Source organism: Petaurus breviceps, unplaced genomic scaffold (genome assembly GCF_028583685.1).
Source record: "Petaurus breviceps papuanus isolate PSGF00001 unplaced genomic scaffold, PetGlider_PUasm1.0 174, whole genome shotgun sequence".
NCBI lineage: Eukaryota > Metazoa > Chordata > Mammalia > Diprotodontia > Petauridae > Petaurus > Petaurus breviceps.
Genome location: NW_027185761.1, coordinates 109,439 through 126,533, shown reverse-complemented (window position 1 = coordinate 126,533; position 17,095 = coordinate 109,439). Strand labels below are relative to the sequence as shown.

The 17,095-nt window shown below is 37.7% G+C and overlaps 1 protein-coding gene across 1 annotated transcript in view; it reads right to left on the bottom strand.

The window, feature by feature from the left end:
• The window catches only part of ABCA13 (ATP binding cassette subfamily A member 13), a 513,785-nt gene that overhangs the window by 485,446 nt on the left and 11,244 nt on the right, over nt 1–17,095 (bottom strand). The window contains exon 3 of the mRNA XM_069084494.1: nt 16,366–16,489. Coding sequence (XP_068940595.1) covers nt 16,366–16,489 — 124 coding nt within the window. The remainder of the gene's footprint in view (nt 1–16,365; nt 16,490–17,095) is intronic.

Sequence of the window (17,095 nt, the reverse complement as noted above, 5' to 3'; positions counted from 1 at the left end):
TGGATGGATGGATGGATGGATGGATGGATGGATGGATGGATGGATGGATGGAAAGAGATGATAGGTAGATAGATAGATATGGGGAAATTGGAATGACAATCATTTCACTACATTTTGATGGATTTACAGTATAGAAATCCCTCCAGTCACTTTGTGGCCTAATATCAGAAAAAAGACCTGGCAAAATAGATGGTCTCATTCACTGTTCTAACAGCTTCTTGCTGTCCTTGGATAAGAAACCCTACAATCCTATCTAAAAGGAGTGCTTCTCAAGTTGTAAAAGTGTTTGGTTTCTTCACCTTGTCTCCAGGCCTTGAACAGGGGGTGTTTTCCTATTCTGATAATAAATCCTTCCAATTGCATTCCAAATACTCCCATTTCTTTCTCCTGGCCTGTCTCCCTCTTTCCCTACCCTTCCCTCTCTTAGGAAACACTTTGCCTATCTATTCCAAGTTGCCAAAGAGTGCTGCTGATTGATTGTGTACTCTAAACAAACCCAAAAATCAAAGGTGTATGATGGGAATTAGAATTTGTTATTAGTGAAAGCAGATTCCTTAACATGCTAACAAATCAGTTTGCTTTTATTTCTATCCAGAGTTATCAGACCCTCACTGATGGGTATGCCTCTCCCAAGAGAGCAAAAGAATTCCCTAATATATAAAAATATTTAAGCATTTCTCTTTGTAGTGGAAAAAAATAATAATCAAAAATTGGAAATTAAGAGGAAACAACTGAGGAATGGCTAAGTTGTGTGATGAAATGTGACAGAATACTATTGTGCTACAAGAAATGAGGAGATACATAGTTTTTAAAAAAACATGGACTTCAAACAATGAACTGATACAGAGTGCCATATTAGTAAGCAGAGCTAAAACAATTTATACTATAATATCAATATTTACATTATTAAATAAATATACAATTGTACAGTATATTATATATAATAAATTTGACATGTAACTTCCAAAGTTTTGTTCATTTGTGATTTCTTCTGGTCTTTGGTTCTCTTTTGTGAATTCTAAAAAATGCTCCATTGACTCTCTTTTTTTTATTTTCTTTTCATTTTTTTTTTGGCAATTCTGTGCCTACCCCCTTGTTTCTACCCACAAAAATGGGGAGGAGGAGAGGGAGAAAAAATAGAACCTTTATAGCATATCGAGGTATATTGGCCATAACCAAAAATGTATATCTTATTCTGCATCTTGAGCTCATCTCTCCTCACTTAGAAGGTGGGTAGTAAACTTTATCATCAGTCCTCTAAAATAGTGGATAATTATTAAAATGATCAGAATTCTTAAGTCTAAGAAGCTTTTTCCTAGGTGTCGGTGTGGGATGGAGGAGACACTTCCTGAGACAGAGAACACTTACTTCCTCATGGTCTGGAAATCATGGCTTTTGTGCCCCACATTTTGTGGTCTTCTGCTAGCCATGTACCCTTGGGAACTGGAAGGGAAAGCAGCCCTGGAGTATGTCAAGGGTTTACAAGAGGTCCTAGGAAGGGGGTAGTTAGAAGGAATGAGATAGGTCATATATAGGAAATAAGTAGTAGATATAAATCCCATCTTTTACAAGAAGTATTTCCCAACCCTTCATAATTCTATTGTCTTCCCTCTCTTAATTATTTCCTATTTATCCTGAATATAATTTGTACTTGTTTTCTTACTGTCTTCCCCATTAGACTGTGAGCTCCTTGAGGTCAGGGACCGTCTTTTGCCATTTTCTGGTAGCCCCAATGCTGACACAGTGCCTGGCACACAATAGACAATAAATGTTTATTGAATGACTGGTTAGCTGACTAGATACAGCATTCCAAAAACCTTAGTTCTACTTGAATAGTTCTTAGTCAACTGAAATTCACATACTTCCCTGAATCAGCAAATGACTCTTATTTGGAGTTCCCTATTTGGGACAGGAAATGGGAGGAGAGAGATAAGACGCTTTGCCTTCTTGGCAACATTCCTGAAGGAAAGAAGAAATCCTTCCTCCCAGGAAACGCCTTGCCCTTTCACCAGAGTTCCCAGGGGCCTCTTTAAGGCCCTTTCTCCCAAGTAAGAATAAGGTCCATGGAAGCACTTGCCTTTTTGAAGGGGTGTCTATAATTTATAATGCTCCCTCTGAATGGATAGGTCCTGGTCTATAGAAGCACTCACTCCTCCCTGAACAAACCAACTCATATACACAGAAGGTCTTGGACTCTGAAGCCCCATCAATCCTCTGCTATAGCCATCCCAACCCATTCTTCTCCCATAACAGAGCTTGAGCCTCAGCAGTTTTTGCCCTCAAGTTAAAAAAAAAAACTCCTAGGTATGCCTCTACTCATAATTTCCCCAACTGAGCAAGATCAAGTGTCATATCTCCTTTTAGACAAAATAGATTCATCACTGTCATTAGCCAATTAACAGATATATTCATTGTTAGTGTGCTTTTCTATCTTGAAATCCCTTCATGTTGAATTAATGGGGAGAGGCCACATGGCATTGTGAAACAAGTGTTGACCATGGATCAGGAGACCTGTTCAAATCCAGACTTGAACTCTTACTAGTCATGAGACCTTGAGCAAGTCACTGAACTTCTCTTGGTCTCTATACAGATGCAAAATGAGAAAGATAATACTGACACTGCCTGTGTCATAAGGGTCATAAGTGTTTGGTCAGCCTCAAAATACTATAGAAATGGGAGCTATCATAATTGTCATTTTTAGGATAATGGCACGTAGCAAGGACAGGCATACCTTTAACTACAGCTTCCAGAGTAGCCCTATGGCAGTTATGACCCTGAAGGATGACATTCCAGGGACCCAAACTAAGAGGTTTAAACCTAGTCAAGATATTTAAAGCAATAAAAAGGGAGTAAAGCCAATAGAACTCCAATAGAGGATGCTGAAACATCCAAATAGTCTACCTATGAAAGCCACATGAAATTCTTTCAAACTGTTAAAAATTTCTAAAAGATTTGATTCAACATCAGAAATGACTAATGCATTGGTAGAACCAAGCTTATAGAATCTCTAACAGATCCAGGAAAGGGGCTGACTTCTCCTTCTCATGTTCTTCACAATAATTCAAGATACCAGAGTTCAAAACCAAGGATAAAACCACAGTGGTGCTGAAGTCAAAGTCTGAGTCACTCTCGGGAAAGAGTTCTCAGAATTTAAACAGATGGAGCAGGATAAAAAGTGATTCAATTCAGTTCATCCAACAGGGATTAAAGGTTTACAGTGAGCAGACCATTGTGTGGGGAAAATAGCAAATTAGAAAAAGAAAGACGCCAGCAGCTAATAGTCTAGTATAGGAATATGACAGAGATAAAAAAAATAACTCAGCATATCCAGTTAGTTATCATGGGAAAGAGAATCATTAAGTTGGTTTTGACTATTCTTGGACAAAGACAAAGATAAAAGTGGAAAATTTTAATGCAAGAGAGTTTCTATCTAGCCCAAGATTCAGAGGTACTATCTGTGACTATGGAGTAAGAATACCTATTTGTGAGGATAAGATGTGAATAATTAAGATGTATTATTATAAAAGGGTTAACTTTGTAGTATAATAACAGTGTCATTTTTGGAACATGGGGAAAGATAAAGAATATAACATTAGGTAATAAAACAGTAATATTAGGTAGCATTTATATAGTGAGGTTTGCAAAGTCCTCAACAAATATTTTTATTTAATCTTCACAATAATCCTATGAGCTAAAAGATCCCTTTTACAGATGGGGGCACTGAGACTGACTTGCCCAAGGTCACACAGCTAAAAAGCACCTGAGGCAGAAATTTAGGATTAGAACTTTGCTATGCCACTTAGTGAGACCACAGACCTCGAGTCAAGTCCCAACTCTGACTTTATTAATCCTTTGCATATCTTTGGCTAGGTCATTTGACTCCTCTGAACATTAATGTGGCATGAAAGATCATCTAGGATAATTATGACAAGAAAAGGAGGTAAACTGGCATTTTGTGACAATTCTCTGGTACAAAGGAGTGCATCCTGGGAGGACATAAGGTTCTCCTACTGACTTTTACTTTCTACAGCTAAGCTTACAGTTCCCTACTCCCTCCAGGTAGATGCAGCTGTCAGTAAGTTAAGTCCTTGTCTGGGTACCCAGTTTATGTCTAAGGAAAGGCATTGAACCAGCCAGAGCCATTGGGAAATTAGTTCAGATGCTGAGAATAACATGTCAAACAATGGGAATCGATTCAATGCAAAGCTTTTCTGTAAGCAATGGGGAAAAGAGAAGAGGAAAAGGGACCCAACTGAGGCATACACACTAACTTAACTCAAGTAAGGGCAGTGCGACATCAGAGAGCACAGAGACACAGGTCCATTCAGCAGGTAGGGGAGAGCTTCAGCAGGCAGGGGTGCTCTTGCTGGAAGGTGGGGCAGGGGGAGGGGATGCTCCAGCTAGGGGAGGATGTGCTCCAAAGTGCCCTTGTGAGAGTGATTTTGGGGTGGCCTCTCTGAAGCTAACCAATTTGTATACCAGGGGTTAGGGGCCCCAGCTGAAAAACTTGCATAAAACATTATTGTCACTATCTTTCCATGAGTATGTTCTATAAGTTTACAGCCTCCTAAAAGGGAAAACTGTCAGGATGGCCTCAAAACCATCAGGCCTAGTCTAATAACAATGGTTTCCTTACATAGATTCTATAACCTATAGTCTTACTTAAAGGGAGACTGTTATGGTGGTCTCAAGACTACCAGCCCCAATCTTAGAACAACAGGGCATATAGCAAGAGTGAAGAATAACAGATGAACAGCCCAAGTATTGTACAGTAGCCCATTAAATGTTTAAAAAACAAACCATGAGATTGGATTCTATGAATAACTTTAGAAAGACACAGCTCATTAGTCCCATAAGATCCAAGGAGATCCCAGATCCAAATAAGTATCCCAGATTTAAAAATAAGAACATTCATATTTTTACTACCTTTCTTGTACTACGAGTTACAATTATGTTTCTGTAAGGAAGTTTATGAACCTTAAAGAGCTATAGAAATATAAGGGTCTTTTTATTTTTCAATTCAGCAAGTATCCACTATGAAAATAACAAACTAGGTATATTTCTGTAGTCCCCTGTAATTCTAAAATTCTGAATTTTTATAAGGTGACTGTCAATTAAATCCACCCATGAAAATCACCATAAAATAACGAGGTTAATTTTGTCTACATGGATACCCTCTCTACTAAGAGACTATATCCCTTTCACTTCTTAGTCTATGGTTTTCTATACTACTGTGGGGGGTATGGGGAAAGAACACTGGTTAACTCTTTATTGAAGTTCCTATCTGAATTTAGCTGGCATGGTGAAAAAGCATCAGACATAGTATCCTAAGACAGGCCCATGCATGAAGCCTTTGCCACTTGATAGAACCTACCAAGGCTTGTACTCTGTGGTACTCTGTTGATACTTGGAAACTCAGGATCACCTCCTAGACATATTAGAAGAGGAAGCTTGAAGAGAATTTTCAAAAGTTGCCCAATAAATTAGACCTGTTGCTTTATTATCCTACCTTACATCATCTGGCTCAAAATGACCTCTGAAAGCTGTGAACCATGAAGCAGGCTCTCCTGACTAATCTGAACATGAGAATTCCTTGTGAAACCATAGAATTATCGGATTGTAGAGACTGCTGTAATTCTAGATGACTATCCTACCTGCCTCCACCATAATGATTAACTGAATTGTAGATTCTTACTTATTTTTATTTCAAGCCTTCTTGAATCTGATCTTTGAATGAATTATAACCTAAGCATGGGAAAAGTTTTTTTTAAAGAATCTTGAAGATATTAATTTATGTGTACATGATACCTTCAGCAAAACCCAGAGGCCAAAGAAAAAAACATATGGTGAGGATTTATGTGACAGACAAATTCCTCTCTTCTTTTATCCCTTTTTTTTTCCTGAGCTCCCCAGTCTTAGGTGTGTTTTAATGTTCAAAATTGCTAAGGAGAAAGGAGTTAAGACAGGAGGTGCGAACAAAGCAACAAATTAATTAGTACTAGAAAATGAAAAGGAAAATAGTAGTGAAGACTAATCATAAAAATAGAAGAGGCTCTTTTCTCAATTTCATGGCAGAGAAAAAGAGAATAACAATAACAGCTATAGAAAAATGACAGATCCCAAGTGGTTTCACTAACAAAGGGGTAGAAGTAAAATAGCGAAGATTAAAATGACTGCCAAAGAGAGGACAAAGATTCCTGCTATAGAATATGGAACTAAAAGAAACCATGAACATCACCTCATTCAAAGTTCTCATTCTATATATAACCTGAATTCCAAAGCCCATTGCTATGGGTCTCTCTCCTCACTGAGATCAATGACCTGTGCTTGTTTTGTGGGCAAGGTAGAGTTGAACTCTCATCCAGTTCTTAAGTCTCTTCAAGATCTTGGATGATTCTGGCTTCCATCTTCCAGAGAGGACAAAGCCAATATCACCCCCAACCTCTTGCTACCCTTCCTTGAAGGAAATAAAGTCTCCCTTGGAAAAGTGGCAGGGGGGAGAGACTAGAGATGTCTATCCTGCCTCCTTTCAAGTCACACATGACACTTCTATACTACATGTGGGGAACAGTTTCACTACATATAGATAAGAGAAAATTAGATTGTAAGATCTTTGAGGGCAGGGACTGTCTTTCACCTATTTTCATATCCCTAGCACTTAGCACAGCACCTACTGCTTAACAGTCACTTAATAACTATTTATTGAATTGAATCAAATTGAAATGAAATCCAGAAAAGTGAAATGGCTTGTGTACCCAGGTTACAAGGCACAGAGGAAGTAACAGAGTCAGAATTCCAACTCAGGACCTCTAACTCCAACGCTCTTTCCATTGTATCATACTGCATTGTCTAGCACAACACCTTGAACATTTTCCAAATACAATAAATAAATGTTATACGGTTAATGTCACTTTTTAAAATTTTATTATTTTTATCAATTATGTTTCATGATTTACAGTGTAAGGACTTTTAAAATAACTGATTTTAGATTTATAAAGAGAAAATAGGATAAAAACTAAACTATACTATTAATCCAGACTTTCCATTTCAGCTAAATAGTGGGGTCCTATTGAAAATATTTGAATAAGGACATAATGAGGTAAAGGTGGGGCTTTAAAAATATTAATCTGGTTTGGGTTACAGGTTGAATTGGAGAAGGGAGAAATTAAAAGTAGGGGAAAAAATTAAGAGACTACTCCATTAGTTCACACTTCATATGCTAAAAGCCTAAATTAGGATAATGAGAATGGGAAAGGAAACAGATTCATGTGAGCAACATTTTAAAGTAAGAATCAATAGGGCTTGGTGAGTCACATTAGAAGAAGACTAGATAATTTTAAAGCTAAAAGGGGCTTTTCTCCTCTGGGTCACATTCTTCTACCCCCAAACTTAAGACATGGGACAGGGTTATCCCCTATCTCTTCAGACACTTTTTCTTCTTTGTTTTTACCTTGAAGTACTTCTTACTTTCTTTTAAGTGTGATGCTACTCCAGAGATTAACCTTGCTTTGGAATAACTAAAGAGATGTGTATACTTAACCAATGTTCCACCAACCACCAATGTCATAGAACTTGGGGTATTTGACATTCCTCACAAAGAACTTGGGAAAGACTTTGTCCAGTTGCATTTGACCTCTTCTGATCTTCCCTTCAAAGATTCTTACAGTTGCTGTTCTAAGTCAATAATACTGTAAAAGTGAGAGGGGTCCATGCCTTGCTTAGAGCCCACCACAGAATAACCAATGACTAGGTGTGCTGAACATTGTTTTTCCCTCTTTGCCTAAGAGTTGGGAATGGTGCTATTTCCTTTATTTCTGTACTCCTACCCCATCCAATTGTGTTGCCTAGTATCTTCTATGTAAAAGAAAATCATGGTCACTCGTGTCTCTCATGTTTCTGTCATGAGATGTGAGTGGTAGGTGGTTGGAAAATTGGGCAGTTCTAGACAAAAATGGAAAACTTATCCAGTACCTAGCTTGAGGTTCATGGTGCAGAAGCTGCAGAGTAATGATTAACCTGCCCTTGGAGTGATAAACTTGGATATGATATTCTACTATAATTTTTCTTGGCTAGCTTAGGGTGACAATCAGGAGACTCTATGAGCAGAAAGAAATAAGGAACTCAATAACAATCAAAGAAATTTACCTTAGACTAGTAGACAATATATTTTGTAAGAGATGTGACTCATCTGTGACGATCTTTCATTGCGTATAACCCTGTGTTCCCTCTGTTTCCTGATTCATAATCTAATGTTGTTTGATGGAGTTAGATTTAGGAATTATCATCACAAAAGAGATGGTTGAAATAATGGAAGTAAATAGGAAGAAAATAAGGAGGTTATGGACGGCTAGGTGGCATAGTGAATAGAGCATCAACCCTGGAGTCAGGAAGACCTGAGTTCAAATCTAACCCCAGGCACTTAACACTTACTAGCCATGTGACCTTGAGCAAGTCACTTAGCCCCAATTGCCCTGCCTTCCCCCCTCCAAAATGAAAAAAAAAAAAGAAAATAAGAAGGTTGAAGCTCATCTACATAGAGAGAAGGAAATAGATATCCAAAAAAGGTTATAAAAGAATGATGTGTCAGAGATGGAGGAAAACCAAGATAGTGCAATGTGGGGGAGCAGAAATCCCCCAACTTTTTTCTCCCATAAAAGGATCTACTTTTCCTTTCCCTAACATTTTAAGACCACAAGGAATAAGTACTGAAGTTCTTTAAGTAAAGTCCCTGAAGAGAACAGACAAGAGAAGGTGACTGTCAAATATTCCTTCTAAAAAGGATTCCCAACAAGCCAGAGTAGCAAGGTAGCAGTGTTCCATGGAGATATAAATGAAAAGGCTTCAAAATAGACTGAGTTTTCTAGTAAGGTCCAATCTATTGCTGGAGGATCCTTGCTGTAATTAGTATCACAGAGACCAAGAAAGGAGAAAGTTGGGGAAGGGAGAGGTGGTATTAATGTCAATGACCCCCAAAAAGACCAAGAAGAATGAGGCCTGAGAAAAGCCTACTATATGTTTATATTTAATGATCAAGAGAACAGAGACATTTGAGTAGAGGGGGAAAGAAAAAAGATTGCAAGGGCTTAAGGGGTGGGTAGTAAATTTAGGGAGGCATCAGGCATCACTCAGAGAAATTCAACAGTGGAAGATAGGAGAGAAAAGAAATTAGGACTTGTGAAGGCATCGGTCAAGTAAAGGTTTTGTTTACTTTACATGTGAGAATAGCAAAGATTTACATATGTTAGAAGACAAGGGAAAAGGAGCCAGTGAAGAGGGAAAGATTGGAGATGCTAGAGAACAGGAAAAATTGAATGTGTGGGGTCTCTTAAGCAAAAGGAATAGGACAACAGAAAGAACATCCATTAACTAATTCAATCTCTAAGATCAGTGTGGCTTGGGGCGGCTAGGTGGCTCAGTGAGTAAAACGCTGGCCCCGGAGTCAGGAGTTCCTGAATTCGGTTCTGGCCTCAGACACTTAACACCCACACACACACAAAAACTAGCTGTGTAACCTTGGGCAAGTTACTTAACCCCAATTGCCCTCCAAAAGGCAAAAAAAAATATATATATATATATATAAAATAGTTTTCATATAAGCCAGTGCAGGAAGCAAAAAGTACTAAACTATTGATAATTTTTGAGAAGCTACAATGAAAATGGAGGGAGAATACAGCATGAAGAGACAACTGTACATGGGTTTTAATGGTGAAATAGGATAGTTTAACCTGGCAGGAGTTGGCAAACTGTGGGACTGCAGGCAAAACCAGCCCCCTGCCCACTTGCATACTGCCCATGAGTCAAAAATTGTTTTTAAATTTTTTAATAAAAATATATTTTTAATCTAAAAATTATTCATATCTCAAAGGCAGGCCAAGGGCTAGATTTAGCCCTATATGAAATAATAAAAAAAATGCTGAATGGGAAAGGTTGAAAAAAAGATGAAATAGCACATGAAGTTCTTACTTTATAAACTTTAAACAAATGAAATAAAAAATAGAACTCACAGCATCAAAGAATGTCAGAAAAAAATGTCAGAGTTGGAAGGGATTGAAATCTTAAGGCTCATCTAGTCCAACTGCATTTAAAAACTGAGGAAACTGAGACTCAGAAAGGTGAAGGAACTTGCCTAATGTCCTACAACTAGGGGAACAGCACACTCAAATCTTTGGGATCTTTTGATTCCACATCACACAACTGCCAGATCTTTCCAGATCACAAAATTTGAATGGCTCCCTCCTGGCATATAAGGTGCTCTGCAATAAGCTTCCAACCTACCTTTCATTTTACTCCCCTTCAAACAGTATACACTCTAGCCAAACTGAACTGCTAGCTCTCTCCGTCTCTCTCTACCTATCTCTCTGTCTGTCTCTTTCTGTGTTTCTGTCTGTGTGTCTCTCTTTGTCTCTATGTCTCTGTCTCTCTTTCTTTCTATCTGTCTCTCTTTCCAAATATTCCTAGGACATTTTGTCTGGATCTCTCCTTTACCTTCTTTCCCTCCTTACTACGTAGTATACTTATCTGTGTACACATTCTATCCTCTGACTAAAACTTATGTTTCTTGAGTACAAGGAATTGTTTTGTTCTCTGTAAACTTAGGGCATAGTACGGTGTCTTGCATACGCTTGCATACACCAGTGAAGAGGGAAAGATTGGAGATGCTAGAGAACACTCAGTGCCTAATAAATATTTGTCTAATGGAATTGGTACAAGTCCAGTGCTCTTAACATTGCATCACATTTGCTCAATGGCCTGTTGACCAAATGACACCTGTCTCAGGATGAGAGAGAGCAGAGCTGACGGTGACGAGAGAAAAACAACAAGATTAACAGTGCCTTGGTGCCCCTCTCAGACGAGCTGAATTGGTCCACACGAGTTTGGCAGCTCTGGCTGAAACACCGACAAGCTGAGGAGGGGGATTTGTCAGCACCAGATTCTGTAGAGAAGAATTGTATCACACCTGCGGATAATGAGTTTTGAAGATCTTGGAAGTGAGGATGAAAATGCTTTTTGCCTGTCACTGAAGAACAGAGAAGTTTTAACCAAGCTGTTTGACAAATGTATTGCTTAAAGTGAAAGTTGATTTTTTCATTGATAAATTCTTGTTTCTACAAATCATATACAAACACCTAGTATATTCTCAATTAAATTTTTCCCAAAGTACAGCTAAGTTGACCATAAAAGAATGATTGCAATATCCCACCTCGTACTTTGGTTGCTTTGCTGTTGTTCAAAGAAAGTATGGGAAACTTATAATGATTGGTTATTTGTACAATGTTTTTTGATCTAAGCTTTATAGGCATTTAAAATTCCACTTTCTTTCCTAGTAGAACATAGTTTTTGAGTATTGGAACTTCAATTCCTGATACACAAAAACTGCTTAATAAATGCCTCCTTAGACTGAAGCATGCTATTTTTCATTTTCTTTCTTTTTTCTCTCTTTCCTTCCTTATTTCCTTTTGTGTTCACATTTCCTTGCACAAAATGATTAATATGGAAATGTTTTACATAACTGCATATGTATAACCTACACAAGATTGCTTACCATGTCAGATAGGGGGAGGAAAGAAAGGAAGGAATAGAATTTGGAATTCAAAACAAAAAAAGAATGTTAAAAATTGTTTTTACATATAATTGGAGGAAAATAAAATATTTTTTAAAATAAATGCTTGCTTAATTGAATTGAATCTGTATGTCGTGATATAGAGAGAAGAGCTCTAAATAGGACCTGATAATAGGACCTGATTAACTCTTGCTGTGCTGCTTCCTACCTGTACAATCTTGGAAAAGTCACTTAATCTCACTAGTCTTCAGCTTACTCATAAATAAAATAGAAGGGTTGTATTTAGCTGACCAATATGCAGGTAGGCACCTTAAGTCTAAAAATTATGAGCCCATAAAGGTATATATTTGAAAATGAACCCCCAAAAATGGAGGTGATAAAGGATAAAGTGAGATCGAAAATATCAGAGATGTGTAAATAGTCAGAGAGAACTCTCTGGGAAGTTAGAAGGCAGAGGTCATATCCATGGTAAGAAACCCATTTCAACAGGAATAGAATTAGATAGTGAAGGCAAAGAAAAGAGGAACATTTACATCTGAAGATGTCAATTATCTGAAGAAGATTGTTGACAGTTGAATGATTGCAGCAAAAAGTATTTTAAGATGACAGTTCTGGTTATTTTCTGTTTTATTGTTAGCTGTAGTTTGAAACAATCAGAATGATTATAGATGCAGTGAGTGTAGATCTAGTTACTTATGCTGTCAGGACCTATTAGGACTTTTGCTTTAAAGGTTTCTCCCTAGGACTGAGTTAAAGTTCCATGATAAAACCTCTAATAGCAGAACTAAGTTCTATAATAATGGCCTAGATCAGATGAAACTTGGATTTCCTTCCAAATGTAAACTTGACCTAGGTGGGTAGGAACTTTACTGATAATTATGAGCTAAATTAATCCAAGTGGAATTTCAAGTCTATATTAAAAGAGAGATACTGCCTCTCACTCTTTTTACACCAATGTGAATTCCTGCATTTCTGTAACTATGTTCTCATCTGGGCTTTGAGATCAAATTGAATTCACATCCCACAGATCCACATTAGCTAAAGGAGAAAAACAGCTTACAAATCAGGTATTTAAATGTTTTTCAGAGATAGGTTACCTATGCTAGGACATATGTGTGGCACCAAGGTGACTCTTAAGGACTTCTCTGACTCCTTACTACTTATCTCTTCCTCTATCCTTATTTATTCTTTTTCTTTCATTGTTTCTCTTCTCCTGCTTTTTCTTTTTCTTTTTTTTTTAAAGCAATTGGGGTTAAAGAACTTGCTCAAGGTTACACAGCCAGTTATTTCTGGCTGTGGTGCTAAGTATCTGAGCCCAGATTTGATCCCCAGGTTATCCCGACACTAGGGCCGGTGCTGTTACTTGCTGAGCCACCTGGCTGCCCCTAAGCAATCGGGGTTAAGTAACTTGCTCAAGGTTACACAGCCAGTTATTTCTGGCTGTGGGGCTAAGTATCTGAGCCCAGATTTGATCCCCAGGTTATCCCAACACTGGAGCCAGTGCTCTTACTCGCTGTGCTACCTGGCCGCCCCCTTCTCCTGCTTTTTCATCCTCTCTTCCCCAATCCCTTTCTGCTTCCCTCCCTCTCCTGGCCAACCCTCAAGCACTACTTCAAATTCAACTAATGATGACAGGATTAAGGAAATGGTTGGCTCCTATGCTAAAAGCTACCAACACTGCCAACAGGAGAAATTCTCCAAATGCCGTCCTCAGACCTAACTGTGAGTTGTGTGTCACCACCACTGAGAGTTGGCCAAGCATTAAAGTGAAAGCAGTGTTGGAAAGGGAGGAAGGACCAAAAAAAAAAAAAACCAAGAGACCTAAACCATGACAATTGTTGAACAAAAAGGAAGACACTGAAATTTGGGGCTGGAAAATAAAGAAATAATTGTATCCAAGTTCCAACTCTACAGTACAGAGATAGGGATTGAACCTGTGATTAAATTGTAATAGGAAACTAGGTTAAGGAATTCCCTCTACTGATGCAAGTCAGTGCCTTCTCTGCAACTTACAGTCTTAGAGAGCTACCTAGAGTCCTGAGAGATTGTCATATATATTAGGTATATACATATGCACATATATACATATATACATGTGCATAGATGTGTAATTTGGCACCTGAGCCCAGATCTTCCTGACTTAGATACCAGCCCTCTCTATGAGTCCATTCTGCCTCTTATTTACAGCTCCAATGTGTCTATCCATGGACACTCCATCTTTGACAGATGCTGGGATGAGAATTCTCCAAACTCTAAAGTGTTGTTATTGCCTGGGGATGCACAGATTCACAAAGCTAGATCTGGTCCTAGAAATCTGGGTCCCTAGACTCCTACTTCACAGTTCTTTCTCCCACATGACATGGATCAGTAATTAAGTGAATAATTTACATTCTCACCACTAGACAGGTAGAGAAAAGGAAGACCCTAGGTGATAAGGGTGATGAAACAAGAACTATTCAACTGGTCTCCACTAAGAGAATAATCTTCATATGTTCTTTAATGTAAAACCAAAAGAAATATAATCACAAGTTTTCATCACTATGGTTTTAATCATTTTCCAACAGATTCTTTTCTTACACTTCATTTCACAGAACCTAACTCCAAAGGACTAGGACTGATGTTGTCCAAAAGCAAATACACAAATCTGAGTTGGAAAAAAAAAATGCATCTTCTCACAGGGAAAAAAAAAAACTTTAATTTAAGGGGAAAAATTCATATTAAATGGAGAGCCTAAGTGTGCTATTACCATTTTCATGCAAGATATCTGATACTCAAATATATTCACTATCAAAGGGAGAGGTCTTAGTTCAAATTTACAAACCATTCAAAACTATTCCCCACCTCCATCCCTCCCTAATATTAACAGAGAAAAAAAGTCCTTAAGAATATACCTTTAGGGGCAGCTAGGTGGCACAATGAGTAAAGCGCCAGCCCTGGAGTCAGAACGGCCCAGGTTCAGTTCCGGCCTCAGACACTTAACAGCCACACACAAAAAAAAATAGCCGTATAACCTTGGGCAAGTTACTTAACCCCAATTGCTCTCCAAAAAAAAAGCAAAAAAAAAAAAGAATATACCTTTAAATCAATAAAGCCACAACACTCTAATTTCATTAATTCATAATCTGTTATAATGTGACCTAGGTTGTACTGATCACCTTTGAAGAGTTCCCCACATAAGATCAGGGGACACACTTGGTAGTTCAATAAAGTTCTTTAACCACTAATTTCCACTAATGGCAATACTAAAACATGCATACATATTTAGCTATGCATATACATATAGATGTATGCAATATATCTATATATGTATGGTAGATAATGAGCAGGTTTTCATTAATAGTAATACATGTGTGTGAATGCATGTGTGTGTCTGTGGGTAGAGTGGATAGAGAGCTAACGTGGGAGTCACTTAAAACTGCACTGACCCTTGGAACATCCTGTATATGTACATATATGTTTATCCATCTATATATTATATAGTAATATATGCATATATACATTATTATGTATCTATGTACTCTCCATATTTAGGGTTAGGATTCATGCATGTACATATATTATGTGCATGTTATGTGTAATAGACATAAATTTATAACTTTGTTATATACATATGTCTATCGTATATAATACATACTATATAAGATGTCTAGATTACATATATTTAGATTTAGATATAAATGTATGTATTTTTTTAACTGGGCTTAATATAGTTTGCTGACAATGAGGAACTCTACCAGTAAAAATGAGCCTCTTCTCTGTAGCTTATAGTCTTAAGTGCTGCTTGGGGCACTAAGAGGTCAAGTAACTTACCCAGGGTAACATAACCAGTATGGGCCAGAGGAAAGACTTACACCCCTAGTTTCCTGACTCCAAGAAACCCAACTTCGTGACTTTCTCCACTATATCACAGTGCCCCTCAGTACTAATGATGACACCTTGCATTTTAATCAGGATCACAGAATTTCAAATTTTGAAAAGATCTCACATCTCTTTCTACAAAGAATTTCCATTACAATCCATTAACAAGTTGTCATACAGCCTGTGCTTAACAACCTCCAATGAGAGTGAAGAATTCACTCTCTCATCAGATAATCCATTCTACTTTTGGTCAGCTCTCACTATTAGGACATTTTCCTAACATCAAGTTTCAATTTGCCTCCTTTTGTGCCTCTTTTCACCTGGGGCTTGGAGATCTAATTGAATTGGTGGCCTATCAGCTCATGTTAGCTGAAAGAAAATAACTTAGATGTGAGGTACTTAAATGTTGTCAAATACCTATCTTGGGACATGGGAGAGACACCAAGGTCTCTACCACTCCTAACTTTCACCCACTGCTTCTGCTTCTGCCCTTTGAGATAAAGAAAAAGTCTAATCCCTCTTCCATGTCACTGTCCTTCAAATATGTGGAGACAATTATCGCTACTCCCCTAAGTCTTCTCTTCTCCAGAATAAGCATTCCCAGTTCCTTTTTCATTTTGCAAAAATTATCTGACGTACCAAAAAAGGGGAGCTTTCTTTAGTATATGACAATTTTTTAAAATTTACAGAGAATGAGTGCTATATTTTCATGTATTCATTTCATACAAATAGAAATTAATATCTATTCACTTAAATAGGCCTAGAAGAACACCTAATAGAAAATAATTTATTAGTGGTTAGTTTTACTATATGTTCTTAACAATTATAATTCATATCTTTGCTTTGTTCAGATCCTCCCCTTCCTAATTGGTGAAACTTTAGCACACATACTTTAACCACCCTCTAATCCACCTTCACACACACACACACACAAAAATTTCTTTTACCGGAAGTTGGGGTCCTTTGGTGCTACATAACTGGTGTTCTTGCATCTAGAGCCAGCATTGCAAAGGAGACTTTGAACAAAGGGATAAACTCCTTGGCTTGGCAAGTTGCGGGGCTGCAAATAACCTATGAACAAATGCAAGAATAAAGAAAAGCAATGAAACCAAAGCAGAGGAAATATGCAACAAAGGCAGCTATGGAAGATGTATTTTAGTCATAGAAATTTCACATAAATATTGGGATACCCCTTAATTATTTGTTAGTGGTGAGACAAAAGTTCTGGACCTAACTCTGTCCATTAGCTAGTTAGGCAGACTTTGAAAAGTCAATACAATAACCAAGTATATTAAGTACTTAGTGACAAGGGATAGAAAGACAAAAATGAAAACATCCACTACATAAACGAACTTAGAATCTACTGTCAAATCTCTTTGCCCTCTCTACAACTCAGTTTTGTCACCTGTAGAATGACTGGAACTCAAGAAACCGTTGTTTTTGGAAGGCACCAATGATTCTACTCTCTCCAGAATATAAACAATGTCAGAGGTGAAAAGTACTCATGGGGAATTACCCATGATTCCTGCAAGCAGCCTTCATATTACAGGTGATGGTAGAAGGAATCAAGATGCTGTTTTTGCTGTTGTTTCTCTAAGAAATTTCCTACCTAAAGATTCTTCTCTTCCAAAATAAGCACCCTCCACTCCCAATTCCCAAATTACCATCAGTAACTAT